General features: G+C 38.5%; 1 protein-coding gene across 4 annotated transcripts in view; it reads right to left on the reverse strand.

The window, feature by feature from the left end:
- The window catches only part of Frmpd4 (FERM and PDZ domain containing 4), a 623,066-nt gene that overhangs the window by 130,063 nt on the left and 469,740 nt on the right, over nt 1–23,263 (reverse strand). For all 4 annotated transcript variants that reach the window (XM_076562913.1, XM_006973177.4, XM_076562914.1 and 1 more), the window contains one exon: nt 4,014–4,174. In XM_076562913.1, the coding sequence (XP_076419028.1) occupies nt 4,014–4,174 (161 nt within the window). The remainder of the gene's footprint in view (nt 1–4,013; nt 4,175–23,263) is intronic.

Below are 23,263 nucleotides of genomic sequence, written 5' to 3' on the forward strand. Positions count from 1 at the left end.
ATTTGGCTATCTGGTACTATATAATTTTCACCATAGTTCCAGAGACATAGCACTGGGTTATAGGTGTAGTCAGAATACTATCTTTCTAATAAGCTCACTACTCCTTTGTTAACAATCAAAATTAATGTTTCATGATAAGAACAAGAAACTGAAAGTTATTGGGCTATTCTCCAGTCACTAGGACACTTGGTCTATGTGCCACTCGATGTGTGCCATCAATTTATCTTTCTGGGGAGTGAGAGAATAGGGAACGGTAACAAGCACCCATATAAGTGATAAGAAGCATTCATTTTGTAGATCTGAGAACTGAGAATCAGTGTTTGCACATAAGGAGTTCAGAAAGAGCACTTGAGAAACCTATTCCAACTGTCAGACTATTCAGTCAAGCAAATGGTTACAAATCAGATGCTGGTTAAACACAGAAACAATTTCAGAGAAGCTGTTTGAAGGGTGGATATGAATTGTTCGGGTGAGAACACCACTCTCAACCAAGTGGACATAGTCTTGAGTTTCACCTATTGGTTTTATATTTATTTGATGAGATCAGGTCTTGCTCCATAGCCCAAACTGGCCTGGAACACATTATGCAGCCCAGAATGGCCCTGCATTTACAGTTATCCTCCTAAATCAGTCTCTTGAGTTCTGATAGTACTGGCATGGTTTATGCTTTAGATGAAATGGAAATATTCTTGGTTAATCAAGCAACTTGAATCAAGAATTCTGGAAGAGGCAAAAAAAATCCTTCCAAAATATGAAATAATTGCCTTCTTCAGAGAACTGTATCATGTCCTTTGCAGTGATGTCTGGCTTATGTCCTATAGAAAATCTGGTCACATCGCTGAGATCACCTGGGTAGAGTCACTTTTATGATAGTTTATTTGACCAACATTTTCACTTACAAAAATAACCAGGGGAAGGACTCTTTGACCTGTTTTCACTTCTTTTTTACTCTCCTCAAAAATGTTTGACATTAAGTGTTATAGTGTCTCTGAAGCTAAGAAGAGTTCAGGACACAGAAGGGAAGAAGGTGGGAAGATTCAGATGCTTACAATGTCTGCTTGTGCAAGTACAGAATTCTGTCTATGCTGTAGGTACTCCTCATCTATGGGAATGCTGGTTTCCAGGAGAATGAGTTCAGGAGTTCTTTTAGCATTCTTTTCTATAGTACCACACTGTGTGTGTGTGTGTGTGTGTGTGTGTGTGTGTGTGTGTGTGTGTCTGTTTGTCTGTCTGTCTGTCTGTTTGTGTCTGTGTATCTATGTGTGTATCTGTGTGTATGTTCATGAGTATATGGGTCTATATTGTAAAACATAAGAAGAAGCACCCAAATTTGGAAAGAACAATTCTCAATGATTTCACAGCATTCACAGAGTCCTAAAATACAATTCACATCCAATAAATTACAAAGCTTTGAAGACAGAGTAAGGAACTATGTGGCTAGATAGCATGGAATGAAAATACTCTTCTCAGACCCAGTACAAGGTACTCAGTTGTATTTGTAGTGCTTGCCTCAGGCAGGTTATGTCAAAATAATGAAAAATTAAAAATTTAATTAACTTAAAAAATCTATATCACCTCACTAGTCAACTTCTGTTTCCCATCATTGCCTGACTAAAAAGGCCAAACACTTGAGAATTCAACAATAATAATAATCCAGAAATTGTGGACACATCTCTATGTACCTCCCACAGCTTTCTAAGTTAGATGCTATGAAAATGTCCATAACATGGATAACATAGAAAAGCTACATTCAACTTAAATGCAAGGGCTGCATGTGGATATTACAAATATCCTAATAAGGGCCAGAGACAGAACTCAAATTTGGATAGTATAATGGCAGAATCTATGCTCTTTCCTAAATGACACTTCTAAGTTTTGTGCGAATGTATATGGTGCATGTATGTGTATTGTAGGTATATGTGCATATGTATGTGTTTGCATACATATGGAAGCCAGGAGTTGATACATAGTGTCTTCTTCCATCATTGCCCACCTGAGTCTTTGAGACAGGGCCATTCAGTGAACATGGATATCTTCTAATTGGCCAATAAGTCCTTGGGGTCCACTCCACTCCTACCCTAGAGCTAGAGTTACAGTGTGTGCCACCATGCTTTGCTTTACAGTCAAACTTTTAAATGGCTATTGGGGATCTGAACTCAGTCTCTCTTGCTTGTGCAGCATGTACTTTACTCACAAAGCCATTTCCCTAGCCTCCAGAATCATCTTATTATGTGAAGACTTCACTATTGTGTTCTGTTACTGATTTGTAAAATGTTCAGAACAATGAGAGAGGAAAAAGGTTTCTTTTGTCTAAAAACAGGTCCATGTTCATTACAGTAAAGACATAAATGTACATAAGAAATAAATAATCAAAAGTGATTGTTTCTGGAAAAGCAAAGTCAGTCTACTGTGTTGATAGTGGGGCTGTATATCCTCGTATGAGTAATTGAGATAGTTCAGTTGTCTATTGTCTAATATATATATACATATATGTATGTATATATATATATATATATATAGTTTATTGTCATATTATAGAATTGAAGAGATGTGACATGTACCAGTTAGCATCTGTTGTGTAACAGACCATTCCAATAGAGATTTCTTCACACATTTGTGACTCGTTAGGATGATTCAAGCCTGGATTAGCTGAGCATATCTGCTTCCAATTACAGACTGGGTTAGACTGAGCTTCAGGCTTCAGGCTAGTTGGGTGCTGCCCCAGGAGTTTATCCCAGAGTTGAGACTGAAGGAGTAGCAGCCTCTCTGGAAAATCATCCCTTCTTATGGCCATAGCAGAGTTCAACAATACACATGCACCTCAACCTTCTGCTTTGGTCATATTGACCAATGTGTCATTGGCCAAAGTCATTTACTTGGTCCATGCCAACAACAATGGGCCAGGAAAATTGCCTACCTCTAGTGAGAAGGAAAGGATGTGCATACTTATAAAACAATTCAACTGTCCCATGACTAAATAATACTATAACTTGAATACCACACTGTGTTTTCCATCAGGCACTTACATACAATACAGCACCTGCCTAACATTATTTGCAGTTCTATACTCAGAAGTGGTATCATGGCTAACAATGACATATCAATGTTTTCCCTGACTCAAGGGATATGGTGGATTTGGCAGTTTCAAATATCCTTTGAAATCAGGCATGGGATGTAGGTCTCTAATACCAGCATTTGTGTGGCTGAGGCAGGAAGACTGCCATGAGCTTTAGGCTAGGCTGGGTTACAGTTAGAGTACCAAACATACAGGGAAACACAGCAAAGCTGTCTCCAAAATTCTTCCAACACACACATAAAAACACACATACATAAATATGAAAAATAAAGCCCATTTTGATGACACATTAATGTCTTTTGTTGGCTGTGGTGATATTGTGTCCCTCAATATATTATGCCCCCCAATAAACTTATCTGGGGTCAAAGAACAGAACAGCCATTTGATAGACATAGAGGTCAGAAAATGGTGGTACACATACCTTTAATCTAGCATTCTGGGGGCAGAGATCCATCCGAATCTCTGTGAGTTCAAAGCTACATTGAAAACAACCAGGCATGGTGACACACACCTTTAATCCCAGCACTTGAGATCTCATGTCTTTGCTTGGGAAAGACACATGCCTTTAATCCCAGGAACTAGAAGCTTTTAAACTTGTAGACTTTTTAGCAGCAGTACAGCTGAGATCCATTCAGATGAGGACTCAGAGCCTTTCAGTCTGAGGAAATAAGATCAGCTGAGGAATTGGCAAGGTGAGGTTGGCTGTGGCTTGTTCTGTTTCTCTGATCTTTCAGCATTCACCCCAATACCTGGCTCTGGGTTTGTTTTCATTAATAAGACCTTCTAACAATTCGTGTTCCAGTTGGAAGTCTCTCTGGGTATGGGCAAGCATCACTTACGCTTCACAGCCCGAGCACTCACAGAACTGTACAGAAGCTATTCTAACCAGGTGTGGCAGAGAGCCTGTTGGCAGACCAGAGAGGGTTTGGATCCTTACCTGGTGTCACTGAGCGAACAACCACAGGCTTTTCACTCCCTGCCACGAACCCAAAGCCCAGCACAGGGTCTCTCCTCATCTCCACCTTCCGTGGAGCTGGAGGGATGATTTGGCAGCTGTCAAACCGAGGGTCATCAAATGGGATTGCCTGTGTCATGTGACTGTAGAAAAAAAATAAGAGAAGAGAGATATCAAGGTGGGGGTTGGGCACTGGCCTTGAAACCACATACTTTCTAGTTTGAAACCTATTGTCTCTGGTAGAGAGTGGGAAAGATCTAGAGACTCAAGGTCATCTTTCATGGTCTATGTATTGTTCCTTGGGAACTCTGTAATGCCCATGTTAGGGCTTTGTATGGATCATTCATCCAATGTGGAATGCTTGTCCTGCAAATATCTGCAGGCCTCACCTCTGCCTCTGTCAAACTTCTGTTCATATATCATCATCTTAGAAAAGACTACCTTGAAATACTATTTCAATATGGTTTTTCTAGTTCCCCATGTCACCAAATCACTTTACAGTTTTTAATTTTCTCCCTCTACCATGGCGCTACTTACATACAAACATACTACAAAAGCATTTAGTTTTATGATGATTTTTACTGCTTTGCTCCCTACAACGAAATGTACAGTCTTTTTTTTTTTTTTTTGGTTTTTCGAGACAGGGTTTCTCTGTGTAGCTTTGCGCCTTTCCTGGAACTCACTTGGTAGACCAGGCTGGCCTCGAAGTCACAGAGATCCGCCTGCCTCTGCCTCCCGAGTGCTGGGACTAAAGGCGTGCGCCACCACCGCCCGGCGAAATGTACAGTCTTTAAGGACAAAATACTTAGTCATTGTGTGTGTATAGCTGGGGGTGAAACTCAGGGCCTCATGCATGTTAGATAAAGGTTATCATTGAACTAAAGCCCTAGTCTTATGAACTTAATTATATTTACTGATTTATTTATTTAAGGACCTAGAACTGTGTCTGACCCACAGAAGGCTCAACAATAAATTGAATTAATAAGCAGGGGCAAAGTTACTTCTTTGTACAACACCATCAAGTTATAGGTGCAATGCTGATCTAGAGTCTCCTAAAGTAACATTTAGTTGACAGGTAGTATATAGGACACTTGAACCTAGCAAAATTAAAATAATATGGATGATTTTAGTGGTGATGGGCTATCCTGGTACCAAATACCATACCAAATCTCCATTCCAAAGAAACTGTGAATTTAGATCTTGGCATTTACTTTAAGGAAAAAGATTTGAATGATTTAAATAAACTTTCTCATTAACACCTCCATTTATGAAGTTTAAGCAACAATTCAAAATTGATTATTCTATAACATTTCAGTGGTGCAGCCCCTGATAAATTACCATTGTTTCAATAAACAACCTTCTACTCACACATGGGCAAGAAACTCTAACTCAACTCAGAGACTATGCAGAAAGAAGACATGAAAGTAGAAGGGGAACTTAAGAAAAAATGGTTCCAGCAAGAGCAGGAGGGGGATGAGAGAGGGAATAGGAGATGAAAAAGGACTAAAATTCATTATATAAATGTATAAAACTGTCAATAATCAGTAACACTTAAAAATTCAAAATGCAGCCAGGCAGCGGTGGCTCATGCCTTTAATCCCAGCACTCAGTAGGTAGATGCAGACAGATCTCTTGAGTTCAAGGACAGCTTGATGTAGAGATAGGTCCAGGTCAGCAAAAGCTACACATAGAAACCCTGTCTCAAAACAACAAGAAACCAAAAAACAAAACAAACAAACAAAAACCCTCAAAATGCTTTTGGCTCAGAGTCTTGCCACAGAATTGGGGAACAGAGCAGTCATTGACATCACATTTGTCAACAAGGAACTTAAGATCAAAATCATGAAGTATCATTACTCAAGGCTCCATGGCCAATAGGCCAGATAATCTGGTCAAGGACCAACTCCTACAACTCCTAGTGAAGGCTTCATGCATGGCAATTGTCCAAGGTAGCTTTCTTTTAAGGAAGAGTTGTTTGCTGAACACCAGTAATCTCCTTCAAGAAATGCTAGCTCAGAGGACTTAAGTGAATGACATGTGCTTAATTCAACTCAATTTTATTTTACATTTATTTAATTATTCTCTCTCTGTATGTATGTGCACACACATGCATGTGTGCACGTGCGTGCGTGCGTGCGTGCGTGAGTGCGTGTGTGTATGTGTGTACACCATGATGTACATGTGTAGGTCAGAAGACAACTTGCAAGAGTTGATTCTCTCCAACTGCCATGTGTGTCCTGAGGAACAAACTCAGTTCATCATGCTTGGCAGCCGTACTTTTATCTGCTGAGTCATCTCTCCAGTTCTAAATTCACCTTAAAATATTTTTCTTTAATAAGTAGGAGAATATAATTTTAAAATACCTTGGATGCCACTGTTCTATATGACATCTGTATAACATACTGTCCAAATGGAATAAAGAAAGACAGGGAAGGAGGAAGCATGTTGGTCTTCAGTACAATTAATAAGAGTTAGGGAAGATCAGCAGAAACCCTCTGAGATCTGTCCCTTAAACATATATCTGTGCTAGGAAAACACAATTTTAAAAATCCCCTTTAAACAGAATGTAACTGCTTAAGGCATGGAACACTAGAAGAAGCAGAATGGATGAATGTGTTATATGCTTTGTACTAAGGCCCATCTGTTTCCTGATTTAACACTTGAAGACCATTCTGTGATGGAAGCTGTTTGACCCTCTTCACGGGCTTTTTGCAAAAGCAATGACAGGAAAATAGCTGAATACAGGAAAGGGGCCATGATAGTGTGTGATCTAGACACCAGGAAAACAAGACACAAATGATTTGGCTGGCATTTCTTGTAGTATCCATTGGCAATTAAATTGGAATATTTTAAACATCTGTGACTTGATTAGCATCTTCTAAGAAAACAATAAAGTAACAGTATTTAAAGTTTCAATATATCATTCATTCAACAACTCTTACATTATAATTTAATAACATGACAGTTATTGAACATAAATTTCATACTAAGCATTGCTTGTTCTAAATGCTTTCCATATGTTAGTTTGCTTAATCCTTCAAGACAATTCCACAATACTCTCATTTATTCATTTAGTCAATTTATTAAATACCCATTGGGTTCTCCAGTCTGGGAATACAAAAGGAAAGAAAGCAGATAAAAATAAAATATTCATACTAGGTTATGGTTAATGCCAAAGAGAGAATCAGCACAGGGAGAGGAGGCAGACAGCTGTTGAATGAGGATGCTACAAAATGTTCTATCAGGGACCAGGCCAACATCTAGATGAGGTGTACTCAGGACACAGGGACCATGAAGTGCAACTATCTCAAGGTACAACCTGCTTCATGGGAAGAGAACATGCCTGGAAACATGTAGAGACCAGTGAGAGGTAGACTGGGGATTTGGAGCAGTGATGCTGGAGTAGAAGAATGATGGTAGCAATTCTATAGAGATTGCACAGGCTCATGCTTCTACTTGGTCTTTTGTTCTGACTAAACCAGGGAGCCAATGGCAAGTTTGAATGTCAGCAATGTATTCAGCTACTGTGTTGACAACAGAAAGGAAAGTACCTGGGAAAAGAGAACCCAGGGGCCATGGCATCCCTTTTGACATATCATGATGGCTCACCCTGGGGTGAGAGTGACAGATGTGGCAGAAATTGTAGGGGTTTTAATACTGTTGGAAGCCATTCTGATGGAGAAAGGGTCAGCCTCTCACTCTGGAACCTTTCTCCTGCACAGACTTTCTCTCCACAAGAATGGACCATGTGTACGTGTCCTGATACAGCTATGCTATTGGAAACATGTCTCCGTCCTGTTTAATTAGGAAACAGGTGCTTAGGTCTAAGGTGAACATGAAAACCAGCATGGTTGCTTGTAGTAATACTTTGAAGCCAGATGACATAGCTTTGGGTTCTAATCCCACAGAGGCCTAGCAGTATGACCTGCTTCCTTACTTCATGCATCGTTTTGAAACTGATGACAGTAATTATAACAATCTCATTAAAGAGCTGTGGAAAGAAAACTAGACACAAAAAGCACTTACAAAATGTTGGGCACATAGTAAGTGCTCAGAAAACAATAGCTTTTATTTTTATCTCTGAAGACCAATGAATAGAAGGGAATGAATTTCTGACATGATGAAAGCATTTCATTGTAAAATCTGAAAACCAACTGTGATGGACAGTTTTATATTAACTTGACACAAGTTAGGGTCATTTTGGAAGAGAGAACCTCAACTGAGAAAATGCCCCCACCAGATTGGTCTGTGGGCAAGCCTGTGGTGTATGTTCTTGATTGATGTGGGAGGGTCCGTCTTACTGTGGGCCATGTCATTCTGTGGCCAGTGGTCCTGGGTGCTATGGAAAGCAGTCTATGCAAGCCAAGAGGAGCAAGCCAGGAATCAGCACTCCTGCTTGGCCTCTCCATCAGTTTCTACCTCTGGATTTATGTCCTGCTTTAACTTCTCACACTTCTCTCAGTGATGGAGTGTGACCTGAGGGTAAGATGAAACAAACCCTTCCTCCCCAAGTTGATTTTTGTCACAGTATTTTATCATAGTAATAAAAACTCTAGCTAAGAGACTGACTTACCATTCCAAACATTTGCAGCCCAACTCTTTGAGTGAAATGCCTCATCAATCCCAGGCCAACTCCAAGGCTTTCAATTAGATGATTTAGATCAAATTCAATGAAAAAAATGGACACAAATAGGATTTGAGATACCCAAGGCAATACCATACTAAAGACATTGAAGAATAAAACAAGAGAGTGTGAACAGTAAGCATTCCTTGCCTGTGTATCTTGGCCACCAAGAACCATGGACTACAAGGATGGGGACTGAGCTAGAGTGATAGGAGTCATGAGAAGTGCTCATTTCTGTTCTGAATGAGAGCTGAGGGAGCCTCTGTTTCTTAGACACTGCTTTCCTCTGTGTCAGCAGTGTCTCATGTGGGGCTATATTGCTCCACTACTGCTCCCACCCAAACAGTTTACAGACTCAATCAAATTCATATTTTCTGTTTGCTGCTAGTTTTAGCATTTGGTATTTATTAAAGATTTTTGACCCTTTTTGTTTAGCTTGTATGTTGAGGAAAAGCTTCTGATAGAATTACCATTTTCTTACTTATTAGGTTAAAATTTTTAGATTTTAATCTAAAAGTTATCAGTTTTTCTTTTTTAGTAGACATATCTGCACTAACATATCCCCATACCATGAAATGTCAATCTGATCTTTATAGTAAGTCAAAATTGAGGGAACCTGAACTTGCAAGATTTTTTTTTTTTTGGTGAGGATGGTTGAGAGTTTTTATAAGGCGATAAAAAGCCACATCTTTTCACCTCTTGAAGATGCTTCAGTAAATTCTAATGCTGAGACTAGAAGAATACAAGTGATGTGCTACATAAACCTTCATTCCTGCCCCAATGTCCTCTAACAACCCCCATATATATATATATATGTCAGGAATCTATGACCTGAAAATAGAGGCTAATAATTGAGGTGGAAAATGGGCTCATCAGGATTAACTGAACAATCTTGCTATTTCTTGGGGATTTCATTTCTAAAAGGACAGTGGGACTCTTGCTACTTGATTTCCCATGACAAAAGGAAAGGAGTTTTTTTTGAATTCTTGGAGCTTTTGCTCCTCAGCAACAATGAAAGAATCAGGAAAAATTGCACTGAATGGAAGAAAGCACACTGGAAGAAAACCTATAGTCTTTTCTTGGATTTGATAAACCCATTAGAATCAGCAAGATCCTTTTGTTGAAAATGTGCTGAGATGGGAAATTCTAGAAGGGAGAACCAAATTTAGAAACATCACCTTTGGTGTGAACATTAAGGTATCTGACCAGGCATGTGATGGTAGGTTGGTCAAGATATGAACCAAAATGGATATAAATAAGCATCTATGCCTGAGTTTAGCGCAATGAGATCACTTTGGTACCAAGAAAATTCAGTGGAGACTTTAGGCGAGTACCAGTCACCAGCATTTGTATTCTGTTCCCATCTCTGTCCTGGGAGCCCTGATCTGTGTGTGAGACCAATTTCATTATACTTCACTTAGCAGGATATAACTTGCCCACCAGCTGCCATCCTTCTTTCTACTACTTTCCATTGCAATCAGTGTAATTTTTCAATCGCTTGATTTTAATATCCCTTTGCCCAAAGAATGTTATGTGGATGAACCTAGATCTGACAAGCAGAAGTCCTTTGTGTATTTGGGCAGGTGCCCTGGCTGTTCTGTCACCATAATGAAAAGAGATAATGTGAACTTCTGACTCTTGAGCCTGCTCTCCAGAATGGACACATGAAAACTAAATCAGAGTCTAAGCCTCCATAGGAAGCCAAGAGTAGCAGAGCTGCCTAGCTCATAGGCTAGATCAGTCATGTGAATGAGGGATGATAAATAATAATTATGTTATGACACTATATTTGGAAGGTGTTTGTTATGCATCAAAACTCATTCATACAATCTTATAGCCAGTGCTTTCAATAGCATTAAAAAAGTCTGATGTTCTGCCTTTCAAAGGGAGTATCTCTATGGACCCATTCCTCATATCTTTCACTAGTAAATATATTGTAGTCAGCAAAAATAGTGTGAACAGTAAACACCTGTAAAGGACCTATCCCCTGACTGTCCCTGTAGTCTATTCATTGGGAACTTCCAACACCCCTGACAGGCTTTAGGTAGTCTGTGAGGGGCTTAGAATGGAAGTTTTCACTAAAAATGCTAAGATAAACAAAGAAAACTTCTCCAGCACTGGAAAAATTCAAATTGGAAGGGACAAAGCCAGCGAAGTATGCATTGTTAAAGTTGATTGATTGACTACAACAGAAAAATCACGATATAGAGAAGACTCTATGATAAAGTCTCTATCATGTCAACATTACAGTAATACTGTGGCAAAATAATATATCAAAAACATTTTGTTTGCTCTCTTTCTTCATTGAGATTTTTCTCAACCAGGTATGAAATAGAAGACATGTACATTTCAGTTTCTGATTTGGGGGAGACGCTTTCACTAGGGCTCAAATCAAAAGTTGGTTGCAGGCCACCCTTCCCCGACCTTTCCCCTCTGAAAGTATGAATGACTTGGTGGAAGAAGATATGGCTGAAGACTCTAGTGAAGCAGCAGAAACATTAGAAGAAGTGGTTTGGTGCTTTGCCTAGGAAGGCAGCAAGACCCACAAGGCTGAAAGTAACGAAATGACAGAATCAGTAAAATTCAAGGGACCACACAAGTTGTCACAGGAGTGGGCAATTGGAAATGAAGACATCAAGGTCTAGTGGGATTTCTGCTCTGCAGAAGACACTCATACATTTTTAAGATTCGACATGATATATCTGAATGGCCGGCCCATAAGAACTCAATGCAATGGTGACAGGTATATATAGCAGACTATAAATGAGAGACAGATCATATGAAGGAAAGGAGAAATCACAAATTAAAATAAAAATGGTTAAATGATTATACTCTGAAGGGACATAACGTTAGGAAATTCAGGAATTCCTGCTAACAAGCATCCCATATCTGCCTGTATCCAGAGCTAAGTGTTGCTGCTGGTTCTCTAGAAGCCAAGGTACACAGCTACTTGGACACTTCTGTTTCCATATCCTCAGCTCCATCTCCCTTACCATGTATATGTTTTCATATTCAACACCCATGTTCTGAGCAAGTCTCAGTCCTTGGGGATCAAAGGAGCCAAAGCAAATCCGTCTACTGGAGAGGAGTTAAAATTTTTTTAGCACAAATAACTGCACATAATGGGTTTCACTGCACATAACAGTGTGTCTCATGCTTTTTGCCTTCATGAGCATGTATCTCGTAGGTTTATAAGAACTTAACCTTCACTAATCAATTCCACAGGCCACTGTCAGTCAATTCCCACAATGTGTCAGGAGCACTTAAAGATTCAAAGCTGTTTCGTCAAGCTTAGATACTTACATAGTTCTTGAAAGCCAAGAGAATCCAGCATGATTAACCTTAAAATCACAAATAAAAGACTTTTGTTGGAGAATTTCAGAAGGCTTTGGAATAAGCAGGGCTTCTGTGCAATGGGGTAGACTAAATATGAAAAGTTCAGTTCATTCCAAAATAAATTACAGATTTAATGCTGCCCAATAAGGAGATGTGGACAACCTTTTTTAAAGAATTCAACAAAATTAATTCTAAATCTTATATGGTATTATAAAAGAACTCCGAGTGAGAAAAAATGTTCCGTGTAGTCTCTTACAAAATGACAACTCTTAGAATGATATGATACTAGCAAAAATACAGAGGACAGAATGCAGCCAAAGGAGTTGGGAAGAGAGCTCCATAGACACAGTGCTTGCCATGCAAGCATGGTAACCTTAGATCCCAAGACTGTCCATCAAAAGTCGTCCAATGGGACTAGAAAGACTCCCCAACAGTTCAGAGTGCCTATTGCTCTTACATAGGACCTAAGTTTGGTTCTCAGCACCTATATTAGGTGGCTCACAACTACCTGTATTTCCAGCTCCAGAGGCTCCAACACCCTCTTCTGGCCTTTGTGGGAACTGTGAGCCTGCCCCCACCCCACTACACACACACTTAAAATTAAAAAAAACCAAAATCTTACCAAAAAATACCAGCTGTAGATGATGGCACACACTTGTATTTCTGGTGCTGGGGAAGCAGATTCAGGAGGATTGCTGGGTTTCACAGACAATCCTGTTTAGCCTATGTGTTGAGGTCCAGGTCAGTGTATGACCCTGTTTTATTTAAGAAGGTGAACAGCATCTGAGAATCAACACCCAAGGTTGAGCTCTATCTCCTGCACACACATGCATGTTACAACATGCCCACCACCACAAAATTAATGCAGCCATGGTGAACCAGCACTGATCACAACAAAATGAAGCTTCCAGGGTAAATTTAGAGGTGGCCACTGTTGAAAGAATTCAGTGAAACTTATAGTAGCAGAGAAACCTAAGTGATTTCACATGCCAACAATGTAGTTGCTTTTGGAACAAACCAGTAGAGTGGCTAGGGAAATTTATTGTCCTCCAATAGAGTTTGTTGGCTACCAGCCAACAATAAACTTGCAGAGAGGTCTTCTCAGAATAAAAGAGATTTTTTAATAATGAGTGAGAATGTATTTTTTTCTCCAAATAAACTTAGATTGTGATAAGCATGCAGGGAAACAGATGTTTGGATGTAACAGTTGTCTAATTGTTTTATTGAAAATTATGCAAATATGTACAGATAGAAGCTGCAGTCTTTGAAAACTTGGAAATGGATTTTTCTAACCTGCTTAAAAATCTTCCAAGTGAAGCATTTCAGTGGATTGTGAAATCGTTTGTTAAATATAGGAAAAGGCAGCATTTTCCATTTGGTTTGTGAGAACAGTTGACGGGTATCAAAGAAGTTTCCAGCTGAATTCCAATAAAATCATTTGCAGAGATGAGAAGGAAAACCAGCCACCGAGTGAGCAGCTTGGCACCACCTTTTGTCTGCTTACCTCTTCATAGTTTTCTGAGGCTCCTTTTCTTTCCCCAATGATTTGATTCAACTCAAGTAAAGAATGAAACTGCACTCACCAGACCCTCCAAATTTATATAGTGAAGTGATGAAGCAAGAGATTTAAAAAAAATCACCTCCAGGCACTTTGCTGTCATTTAAGACATTAACTGATTGAATGCAGCAGTGATACCAAAATGATTTTAAGTGATAAAAAATATCTACCTCACTTTCATTTTACCTTGCTGCGTTTGTTTTGTCTTTCCTGTTTCTTTGGATAATTTGGAGGCCGAGTCTTGCTATGAAGCCCTGGCTGGCCTCAAACTTAAGATCTCTCCACCTCAGCCTCTCTAGTATTGGCATTATAGGCCTATGCCACCACCTTAAGCTTATTTCACCTTTTTAAAAACATCCAATTTTAATACATTTTAAAGATGCTTTAGAATCCTCAATATATGCATGGAATTACTCATATATGAATATAAGTGGGATGGAGAGATGGCTCAGTGGTTAAGAGTATTGGTTGCTCTTCTAGAGGACCTCGGTTCAACTCTCAGCATATACAGGGTATCTCATAAACATTTCTAACTCTAGTTCTAGGAGGTCTACTGCCTTCCTCACGCCCCCATGGACACAATGCATGAACATGGTCCACAAACATATGTGCAGGAAGCACTTATAAAATTTTATATATATATATATATATATATATATATATATATATATATATGGCAGTAACTAAAACTTTAAAGTAATATTTATCTGTAGTAGTATATATTCAAAATATATTTTGCTAATAAAGGTATGAAAGTGAATTAGAAGGAGATTTTATTTTGCATGCTCCAGAGGGTTCCTGACTTACGGTGCAAGCCCTCAGGGTGGCTTACATATTCAATAGTGGGCAGACTCATCTATCTTACAGAGATCACTGCAGCTCTTGAAAAGCCCAGCTTTCACATTCCAATTCAGTGGCATTTTTAGGGACTTAAAAAATGAGGGTAGAATCTGATGGGAAAAGATGCATTTCCATGCCTTATCTAATTCCACTTCAGCAAGTAAAATGAGGTAGAATGGCCCTGGGTTTGGGTGACTAAGGAATAGATAGATTGATGGTTCTTATACATGCTCTTTGCTCTGGGCTCCAAAAGATTAAGTCCTTTGGGGGTAAAAAAATTCCAATCACCCCAAACATTTCTAAAGTGTCATTATCTGTTGCTCACAGAGCATGAAATGCTGCATGGCTGGGAAGACTTTTCTTCTTGATTATCTTTTTTTAACCTGTAGGAAAATATGGATTTGAACAAAAGATTTAATAATAAAAAGAAACTTTATCAAGCAAACCCTTGAAACTTGATAATAAGGAACAAAACCTTTCTCAAACCAATTAAAATAATTACTTTAGGTCCTGCAAACTGAGTACTAGCCATATTTTAGGGCAGGAGTCGGGGAAGGGTTTAAAGAACAGTAGGTTTTCTCCCCATGTCAGATTGTTATATATGTCTCTTATGGTGTACTTGTGTTCTTTAAAAAATATATAATCATTTTATACTCATGATACTGTGGTTCAAGCAAATACAAAGTAGAGGAATATGTGATGCAGCGACATTCATCAATTTTGATCAGAGATATTTTAAGGAGTTGTCTGGACACATTTTTGTAAATTTCCCCATTTTATAATCTGCACAAGAAAGTTTTTTTAAGTGATTATCTGATTAAGGGCCCATTTTGATAACGAAATGCTTCTAGAGGAAGTGAAAAGCAGCTGATAAGAAATTCCAAAATCAATTTTCAAACACTTCAAAGACCTACAGAATATGGCACTTAAAATGTTTTAAGAACTTAGACTTTTCTGGACAGTGAGACACATCTGTTTCTGGCAGTACCAATTATTTTAAAGGAGAAGATAGACATCGAAGAAACTCCATTTGGAGTTTAATTTCTTCTTGGCAAAACTGGACATTTGGGCAAGAAACTGCTCTTGCCTGGACTTCTTGACAGTATGCTGTATAAACTGGGCATGCAGGGCCCATAGAAAGGTGACCACTGAACTTTGCTAAAATGAGGTGAGATGGTCCTTCAGGTTCCTGCTTCACAGAGGAGACTTCCAGACATTCTGCAGGACAGGGAGAAGTTACTGACAAACTTTGCCAATAGGTGAGACAATCCTTGATATTTCCTACTTCACTAAAAATCTGCCAGAGACTCTAGACGGATGCCCTAATGTTGCAGAGGAACTTTGGGTGGCTGTCCAGGAAGCCAGATGTCTCTGTTATTTCTAGAATTTTGGAAGTTGCTTACAATGTACTTCATGTTTACTTAGGTAATATTTTATCCTTCTAGGGTCTTTGATGGAGTTGAATACTAGATAGTTATAATTATAGTTTTCCTTAGTCATGATAAAAGATAAATTAGATATAAAACTTTATACTCACAAAAATAAGAAAGATGATAGAATATTTTCTAATTTTGCCAAATACAAATAGACTAGATATTGTAATTCTTGCTTGATAACTGTTTTGTTATATGTAATTTTACTATGTTAAAGTTAAAACATTCATTTTTGATTAGACAGAAAAGAGGAACTTTCGGTATGCTGTGAATAGGTGTTGCTCCCATTGACTAATAAATAAAGGTGTTTTGGCCTATGGCAAAAAAGCTTACAGCCAGATGGGAAACCTAAAAGAGAGAGAGAGAAAGAAGAAAGGTGGAGTCAGAGGAGACTTGACCCAGTCACCCAAGAGGGAAGATGTGAAAGTACAGGTAAGCCACGAAGCCACGAGGCAAGACATAGATTAATAGGAATGGGTTGAATTAAGTTGAAAGAATTAGCTAATATAAGCTGGAGCCATAGGCCATACAGTTTGTAATTAATACAAGCCTCTGTGTAATTCTTTTATAAGCGGCTGTGGGACCATGGGTGGGAGAGATTTGTCCAGACTGTGGCACCAGGCAGGACTGAGAAACATCTGGCTACAATATCTGTTTGAACTTATTTTAATTTCTTAGCTAGGCATGTACTTGTAATCTCAGGACTTGGGAGGCTGAAGCAGAAGAATTGCTCTGAATTTGGGGCCAGCCTGGTGTATAGAGTGAGACCTTCTCAAAAATAAATAAACAGTTAGATAAGTAAAGCTAACAAAACTGTATGCCCTCTTAGCCTTTTCTATATTAGAGAATTCATTCTTCCTAGACCTGAAGTTCTATTACTACCTGAATTTGTCATCTTTTGTTTGTGTTTCCTTTGTTGCAATTCCTGTGCCTATGAAGATAACTTCACTCACTACTCAAGATCCAATGCCTAGATCCTTCTGTGTCTCTCTGCCCTTGGAGTTTACTCTAAAGTAAATCTGGATTTATCTGGCTTCCTATTGTCTTCAAAACTTGGGAAGCACTAGCAGAGGAAACTGAGTGGAAGGACAGAATCTTGCTTCAACTATTTCCTTTCATTGCTCCTTGAGGTTTCATAGTACTAACAGGTCTCAGCTGCATTAGTCTTTGATACCCCAGGGTGACTTATTGGCTTCCTTATTGATGTCGACGTCTGTTTTACTCTTGTCAAGACTCTGAACCACTCACTGTGCCTCTCTTTTCCATGAAACAACTCAGATCCCACAAAGCCAACTTTGCCACCTTGATACCACCCAAGGGGCAGCTTCCTTGCCCTGGCTTCTAACTCTGGCTTCTTTCCTGAGTCTCATCCAACAGCAATAAATACTTTTCACAGAAAGTAGCACTGACTTCAATTATTCAACTAACTTAAATCAACCACATTTGTATACACAATACCAGTAATGAAAATAAACAAAAAAAGCAAACAAAAATTCCTATAAAATACACATCCCTTTATGCATGGAACATTTCCACATATGGATCTTAATTGTTTTTATTATTGTTTATCTTTTGTGTGTTAATGTGTACATTTGTGTGTCCATGTGATGTCTGTCCATGTGGAACACAGAAGTTAATGCTATTGTGTCTTCTAACACTTTCCTTCCTATTTTTTGAGACAGAGTTAGGCCTAGAATTCATTGATTCAGCAAGGCTGGCTGATTCATGAGCTCCTAGGTTCCCCCACTTCCACCACTCCCCAACCCCCACACTCCTAGGATTGGAGTTGTGCAACACCACTTTTCACCTGTGTGCTGAGTATCTGAACTTAGGTCTTCATGCTTGCATGGCCAGTATTTTACCTTCTCAGCTACTTCTCCAGCCCAGACATGGGAACCTTTACAAACACTGAAAACGTTGTGTTTTTACATTGGCCACTGTGGAATTCATGTCCACTTGTCTCATTTAAATGAAAGAGATTTCTTTTTATCTCAATGTAGACATTTCTTTGTCTCTCTATCAAGCTTTTCTCAATAAATTTTTACCTTTAAAATCATTATTACTCACACAGCAAACTGAATAGACTTACAGTACAGTTTACAAGAATCATTACTACATTTCAGATATGAATAGGTCTCACACTTTAGAAGAACTGATATTCTTATTTGAAGGTTTTTGTCTACTATTTTCACTTAACTTGGTAGAAATTGGCTTTCCAAAATATGTTCAAATCAGTCTCTTTTGTTATAGTGGATTAAATTTATCTACTATTTATTCAATAACTATTTAATAAAAATTTTCTTTGTGCCTGGTACCTAACATACAGCTGTGATTTAGACAGACTAATAAGTTTATATTATCATGCAGGGGTCAACGAGTGAAAGCCCACAGACCAAGTCTGACCTTGAAATAAAGATTTATTGGAATACAGCTCCTTGAAGCTGCTTTCACACTACACTGATAGAGTGCAGTGGTTGTGACAAAGACCTTGTAGTCCTTGAAACCTAAAATATTTACTAACTTAGAATTTACGGGGCTTCACAAACATGACAACACCCACTCTGCTAAAAAGATGGAGACAATAAAAATAGATTAAACATAAAACTACACCATGAATTTTAGGGCATAATAATGTTGTCTGAAAAGTTTTTGCAATTAGCTCATGCTGGCATCAAACTTTTGATCCTCCTGCCTCAGCCTTTTGAGTGTTGGGATTACAGGTAGGCACAATCACATGCAGATTTTAGTTTAGAGAGAAAGCTACATCAACACAGAGTGAGGAAGAGAGAAAGGACTGTTTTAACATGTGAGACTGGAGACTTCCATAGGACACTGGAGACAAGATTGAAACATTGTGAAAGACTACAAGGAGAGAATATCTATAGGCAGAAAAACATCCCAAAAGGAATGGATAAGTAGAAAAGGGTCTTGAGAGAATTCTCTTTAGGCTATTTATCATTTATTCATGCATTCATTTCTTTACCCAGAGAACTCCAGCTCCTCCTCCTTCTCCTTTTCCTCTCCTTCAATCTTTTACAATGTTGGGAATAGAACCTAGCCTTGAACATGTTATCCAAGTTCCTTACTACTGAGCTACATCTTCTGTCTTCAAGAAAGTTTGAATGAGCCTTTGCTATTTTCTGCTTCTGTGAATATAGTGATGCTCAGTATTCATTCACTGCCCTTAAAGAAATTCCAGCTCATTAGAGGAAGCTAGAGATATCAGTATCCATGCCCAAAAGGTTGATATAGAAGCAGGTTTTAGAGAAAGTGGTATGATCCATGGGGGACAAGGGCAACATATGGGGACCAGGAAAAGCCTGTATAAGCACAATGGGAACTACCAGGTGGATAAGGAAAGACTGGTATCTCAACACGAGGAAATAACAAAAACAGTCATAGAAGGATAATAGAATTGGTATTTAGAAATTATGCCTTGCTGGGTGCTGGCCAGGGTAGAGGCTAGGAGGGAGAGCACTAGCAATAGCAATAAGCTTAAAGTGGAAAACTATGATCATGTCAGAACACTGTCCAGTATCTTCAGTGTGTCTGTCTAAGCAACAACACAGCATCACCAGAAACCCCAGAGACTGAAAAACTAACACTTGACTAGGATCCAGTGCATAATGAAATGAGAATAAAAAAAACCTGAATGTTTCTCCACATTGTAAGAGACAAAAGGTGAAGTATTACAGAAAGCAAGGCTAATAGAGTTCTTTACTATTAACTCAAATGCACATGTTATGAATTGTTTATAATTTGATAATTTTTGGGATTAACCATTTTTACGACTAGAGTTCAAAGGATCATAGGGTTTATGCAGAACCTAGACATTTTTTTCACTCATGCTTCCAGCTTTAGAAATCGAGATGTAGTAAGTCAGAGATCTATTAGGGTTTATATAAATTAATGTCCAGAATAGGTTCCATTAATGCAAGATCAAATTTATCCTTAACCGGCTCAATTCCAATTGCCAATATCACTACTGAAAACCATTTCTACAATTAGTCTTTTATCAACAGCTAGTTCGTCCACTCAGAGAGATTTTTGCCATCATTACAGACGATGAATTTGGAGCCTGGGAAATGCTTATTGACTGTCACTTGTGAATCTAATTGTAGGATCTAAAAGGGCAAGATGTTTGTCAGTTTTCGTAAAGCTACAAAATCCCTACAGCTAGGCTGGCAATCAATTACACTAATTGAGTTCAGTTCAATGTGTTTAAGAGATGACTTTTATGCTAATGACACGCTAATGTGTAGGAGGTAATAATAATCAAGTCACATCTTTGTGTTCGTTGAGATGCTGAGCAGAAATGCTAGCTCTTAACCTCATCTCATACCATCCATCAGCTTCAGATATGTATGATGCTGAAGTATTGGGATACCCAAGTGTATGGTGCTTTAGCGTGCAACATAGTTTGAAATGTAGGACATTGGAAGGTTCTCAAAATCATAGTATCCTTCTGCCCTTCTTTTCCTTCCTTCTCCCCCCACCTCCACTTATGTCAACAAAACTGGAATTCATCTTCTCTAAAGCTAGCCATAAAGCCGAAACATAACTTGACTAAACTTTTATAACCTTTCTGTGTATGAAGTGGCTATAATGAAATTCTGAGGGGCTGGAGCAATGGCTCAGTGTTTGAGAGTACTTGTTCTTGCAGAGGATCAGGGTTCAGTTCCCAGAATCCACATGGTGCTTTACAACTGTGAGATATAGACCTAGCCAATGCCTCTTCTGATCTCCATGAATTCCTGTACTCATGTGGTACATATAGCATGCATCTAGGCAAACACTCATACACATAAAGTAAAATTAAATAAATATAGGAAAAAACTAGAGAAATTCTCTCAGGTGTCTAGTCTGACAGTAGGTCATAAGAGCTTCATTCCAAAAGGAGCCTACCCTAATCCTGGTGTAAGGAATGCTATACAGATAGACTATGAAGAATTGGAACACATGTGTCTTGCCTGGTTTCTTCATGTCATCCATTGAATTTGATCACACTGCTTTACTCAGTTACACTTCTACAGGGCTGTCTATGCTTCATTAAACCTTAGCAAAGCAATAGGTCATTCTCCTTAAGTCTTTGGGTTTTCACTTCTGAAGGTTCTGATGTCACATAAAAAAGTAACAGAGCCATCAGTAAAGGCTTCTGGGTTCTATTTGGTGATACTCAGAATAATGTGTGCTATTTATTCAAGTGTTAGTATGAACAGTATTCTAGGGGAAGCTGTAGAGCATTTCACTCTTCACTATTAGAGCTAATCCTGGAAGATAAAAGAGCACAATCATGTTAGAAAACTATTCAGCAGTAAGCCCAAGTTTGTGTTTTAAGCTTAACTACAGAACCATTGGCCAATTGTCATTTCATGACACTTGACAGGCAGTGTTTTCAAGAGCATATGCCATGGGCTGGAAGTGCTGGTCAGTGATGAAGATACTTATTTAGCATGCATGGGCCAGGGCATGGGTTCCATGCCCAGGGTGTGTGCATGTGCATGTGTGAGTACACTCACACACCAAAACCAAACAAACAAAAATAACAAGAAAACAAATGTAGTTTGAAAGAAAATGGCCCCAAAGGGAGTAGCACTATTAGGAGGTATGGGCTTGTTGGAGTAGGTATGGCCTTGTTGGAGGAAGCGTGTCACTGTGGAAACAGGCTTTGAGGTCTCATATGCTCAAGCCACACTCAGCATCTCAGACCACTTCCTGTTGCTTGCAAGTCAAGATGTAGGACACTTGTCTACTTCTCCAGCACCATGTCTGCCTGCATGCCACCATGTAACACCATGATGATAATGGATTAAACATACAAAAATGTAAGCCAACCCAAGGAAATGTTTTCCTTTATAAGAGTTGCCATGGTCATGGTGTCTCTTCATAGCAATAGAAACCCTAACTAAGACACTAAACCAAGGTAAAATAAACAAAGCAAAACTGAATGAACCAGCTTGAGGTGCTGATAATCAAGGGGAAAATGTGTGGAAAGAAAATGGAAGATTTGATGATTCCAGCCTCATTCAATCAGGGAATGCTCTTTGTTTCAGTGTAGATCAATATATTCTCCTGAATAATCATGGAAAGTAGACAGGTCAGGATTTTTCATTACAATAAATTTCACACCATTAAACTTCATTTCAAAATGAAAATATTTGCAATAGTTCAAGTTCAACCATGTGCTTATTTTCCTTAATATTTTTACACTTATGCTATTTGTTTTAAAATATTCCATTTTCTAGTTACAGTTTATTCAATAGTCTAAGTCACACTTAAATTCTTTATGACTCAATCCAGCATTATCCACCAATCATATTTTAAAAAATTAAACAGATTCACTTGTTTTTTATTTTATGTGTATGGGTGTTTTGTTTGAATGTATGCTTATGCATCATGTACATGCAGTACTCTTGAAGGCCAGAGAGAGGGTCATATCCCCTGGAACTGAAGTTGCAGATGGCTGTTATAAGTTGTGTGGGAATCCAAGTCCTTTGCAAAAGCAGTAACTGCTCTTAACCACTGAGCCATTTTTCCAGCCACCAGAATCAATGTTTTAAATAGGCATTCTGGAAGTTTCCGTGTCATTGACACTTTTGAAAAATACTAGTCCAGTAGAAAACATCTAAGCAAGGACCACAGCAGGTGAAACAGATGCTCAGTGTCCATATATATTGTAATTTTCAGTTATTCTCCTTGTATAGCTGGCTGCAGTGCTTGCCTTTGTTGTATCATCTTAATTTCCAGGGAACTTTCCAGAGAATCTGAGTTATCATCAAGAAGTCTTTACAGGGAGGCAACAGCAATTTCTTATGATAAACAACTTGATGGATTCACGTTTGCTATTACATTAACATCCATCAAGCCTGTTAGAAAGCATATAGATTAGAGATTAAAGGCAAATGTTTCACAGTTCCTATGCTGTTCTGCTCAGAGTTGATGCACAGACAAAGCTCTCCATTGTCTAAATTTACTTTGCTGTGCCTACTCTTTCACAGACTAGGGCTGAGACTTGAGACAATTTATTTCTGACTATCCTGGAATCTAGACCAAGGTACCAGTGTTTTTTTTTTCTTTTTAATGGATTTTTGAGTATAACAATTTGTGTTTTGATTTACTAAGAGACCTTTAAGGAAACTTTTATTTCATTTTATTTTGTTAGATTCATTTGGATAAGCTCAAAATAGTTCAAACTTTCAGAGGCCATGAATGCTTAATAGCATATTGAAAATTTTAAAGCACTCAATTATTTTGCAGAATAATTAACATGTGTCACCAGTATCCATTTTACTCAATGCAGATTTCTTATGTGCATAATTGATGTTTAACAAAATATGGAACATAAGCGTTTTCAGTGACATATATTTAGTAATTTTATGGATGTCTAATTAGCTTGTCACAATAGTACTCATTTAATTCAATTTAAGGGCTGAAAACTACT

This window comes from Peromyscus maniculatus, chromosome X, assembly GCF_049852395.1.
Source record: "Peromyscus maniculatus bairdii isolate BWxNUB_F1_BW_parent chromosome X, HU_Pman_BW_mat_3.1, whole genome shotgun sequence".
NCBI lineage: Eukaryota > Metazoa > Chordata > Mammalia > Rodentia > Cricetidae > Peromyscus > Peromyscus maniculatus.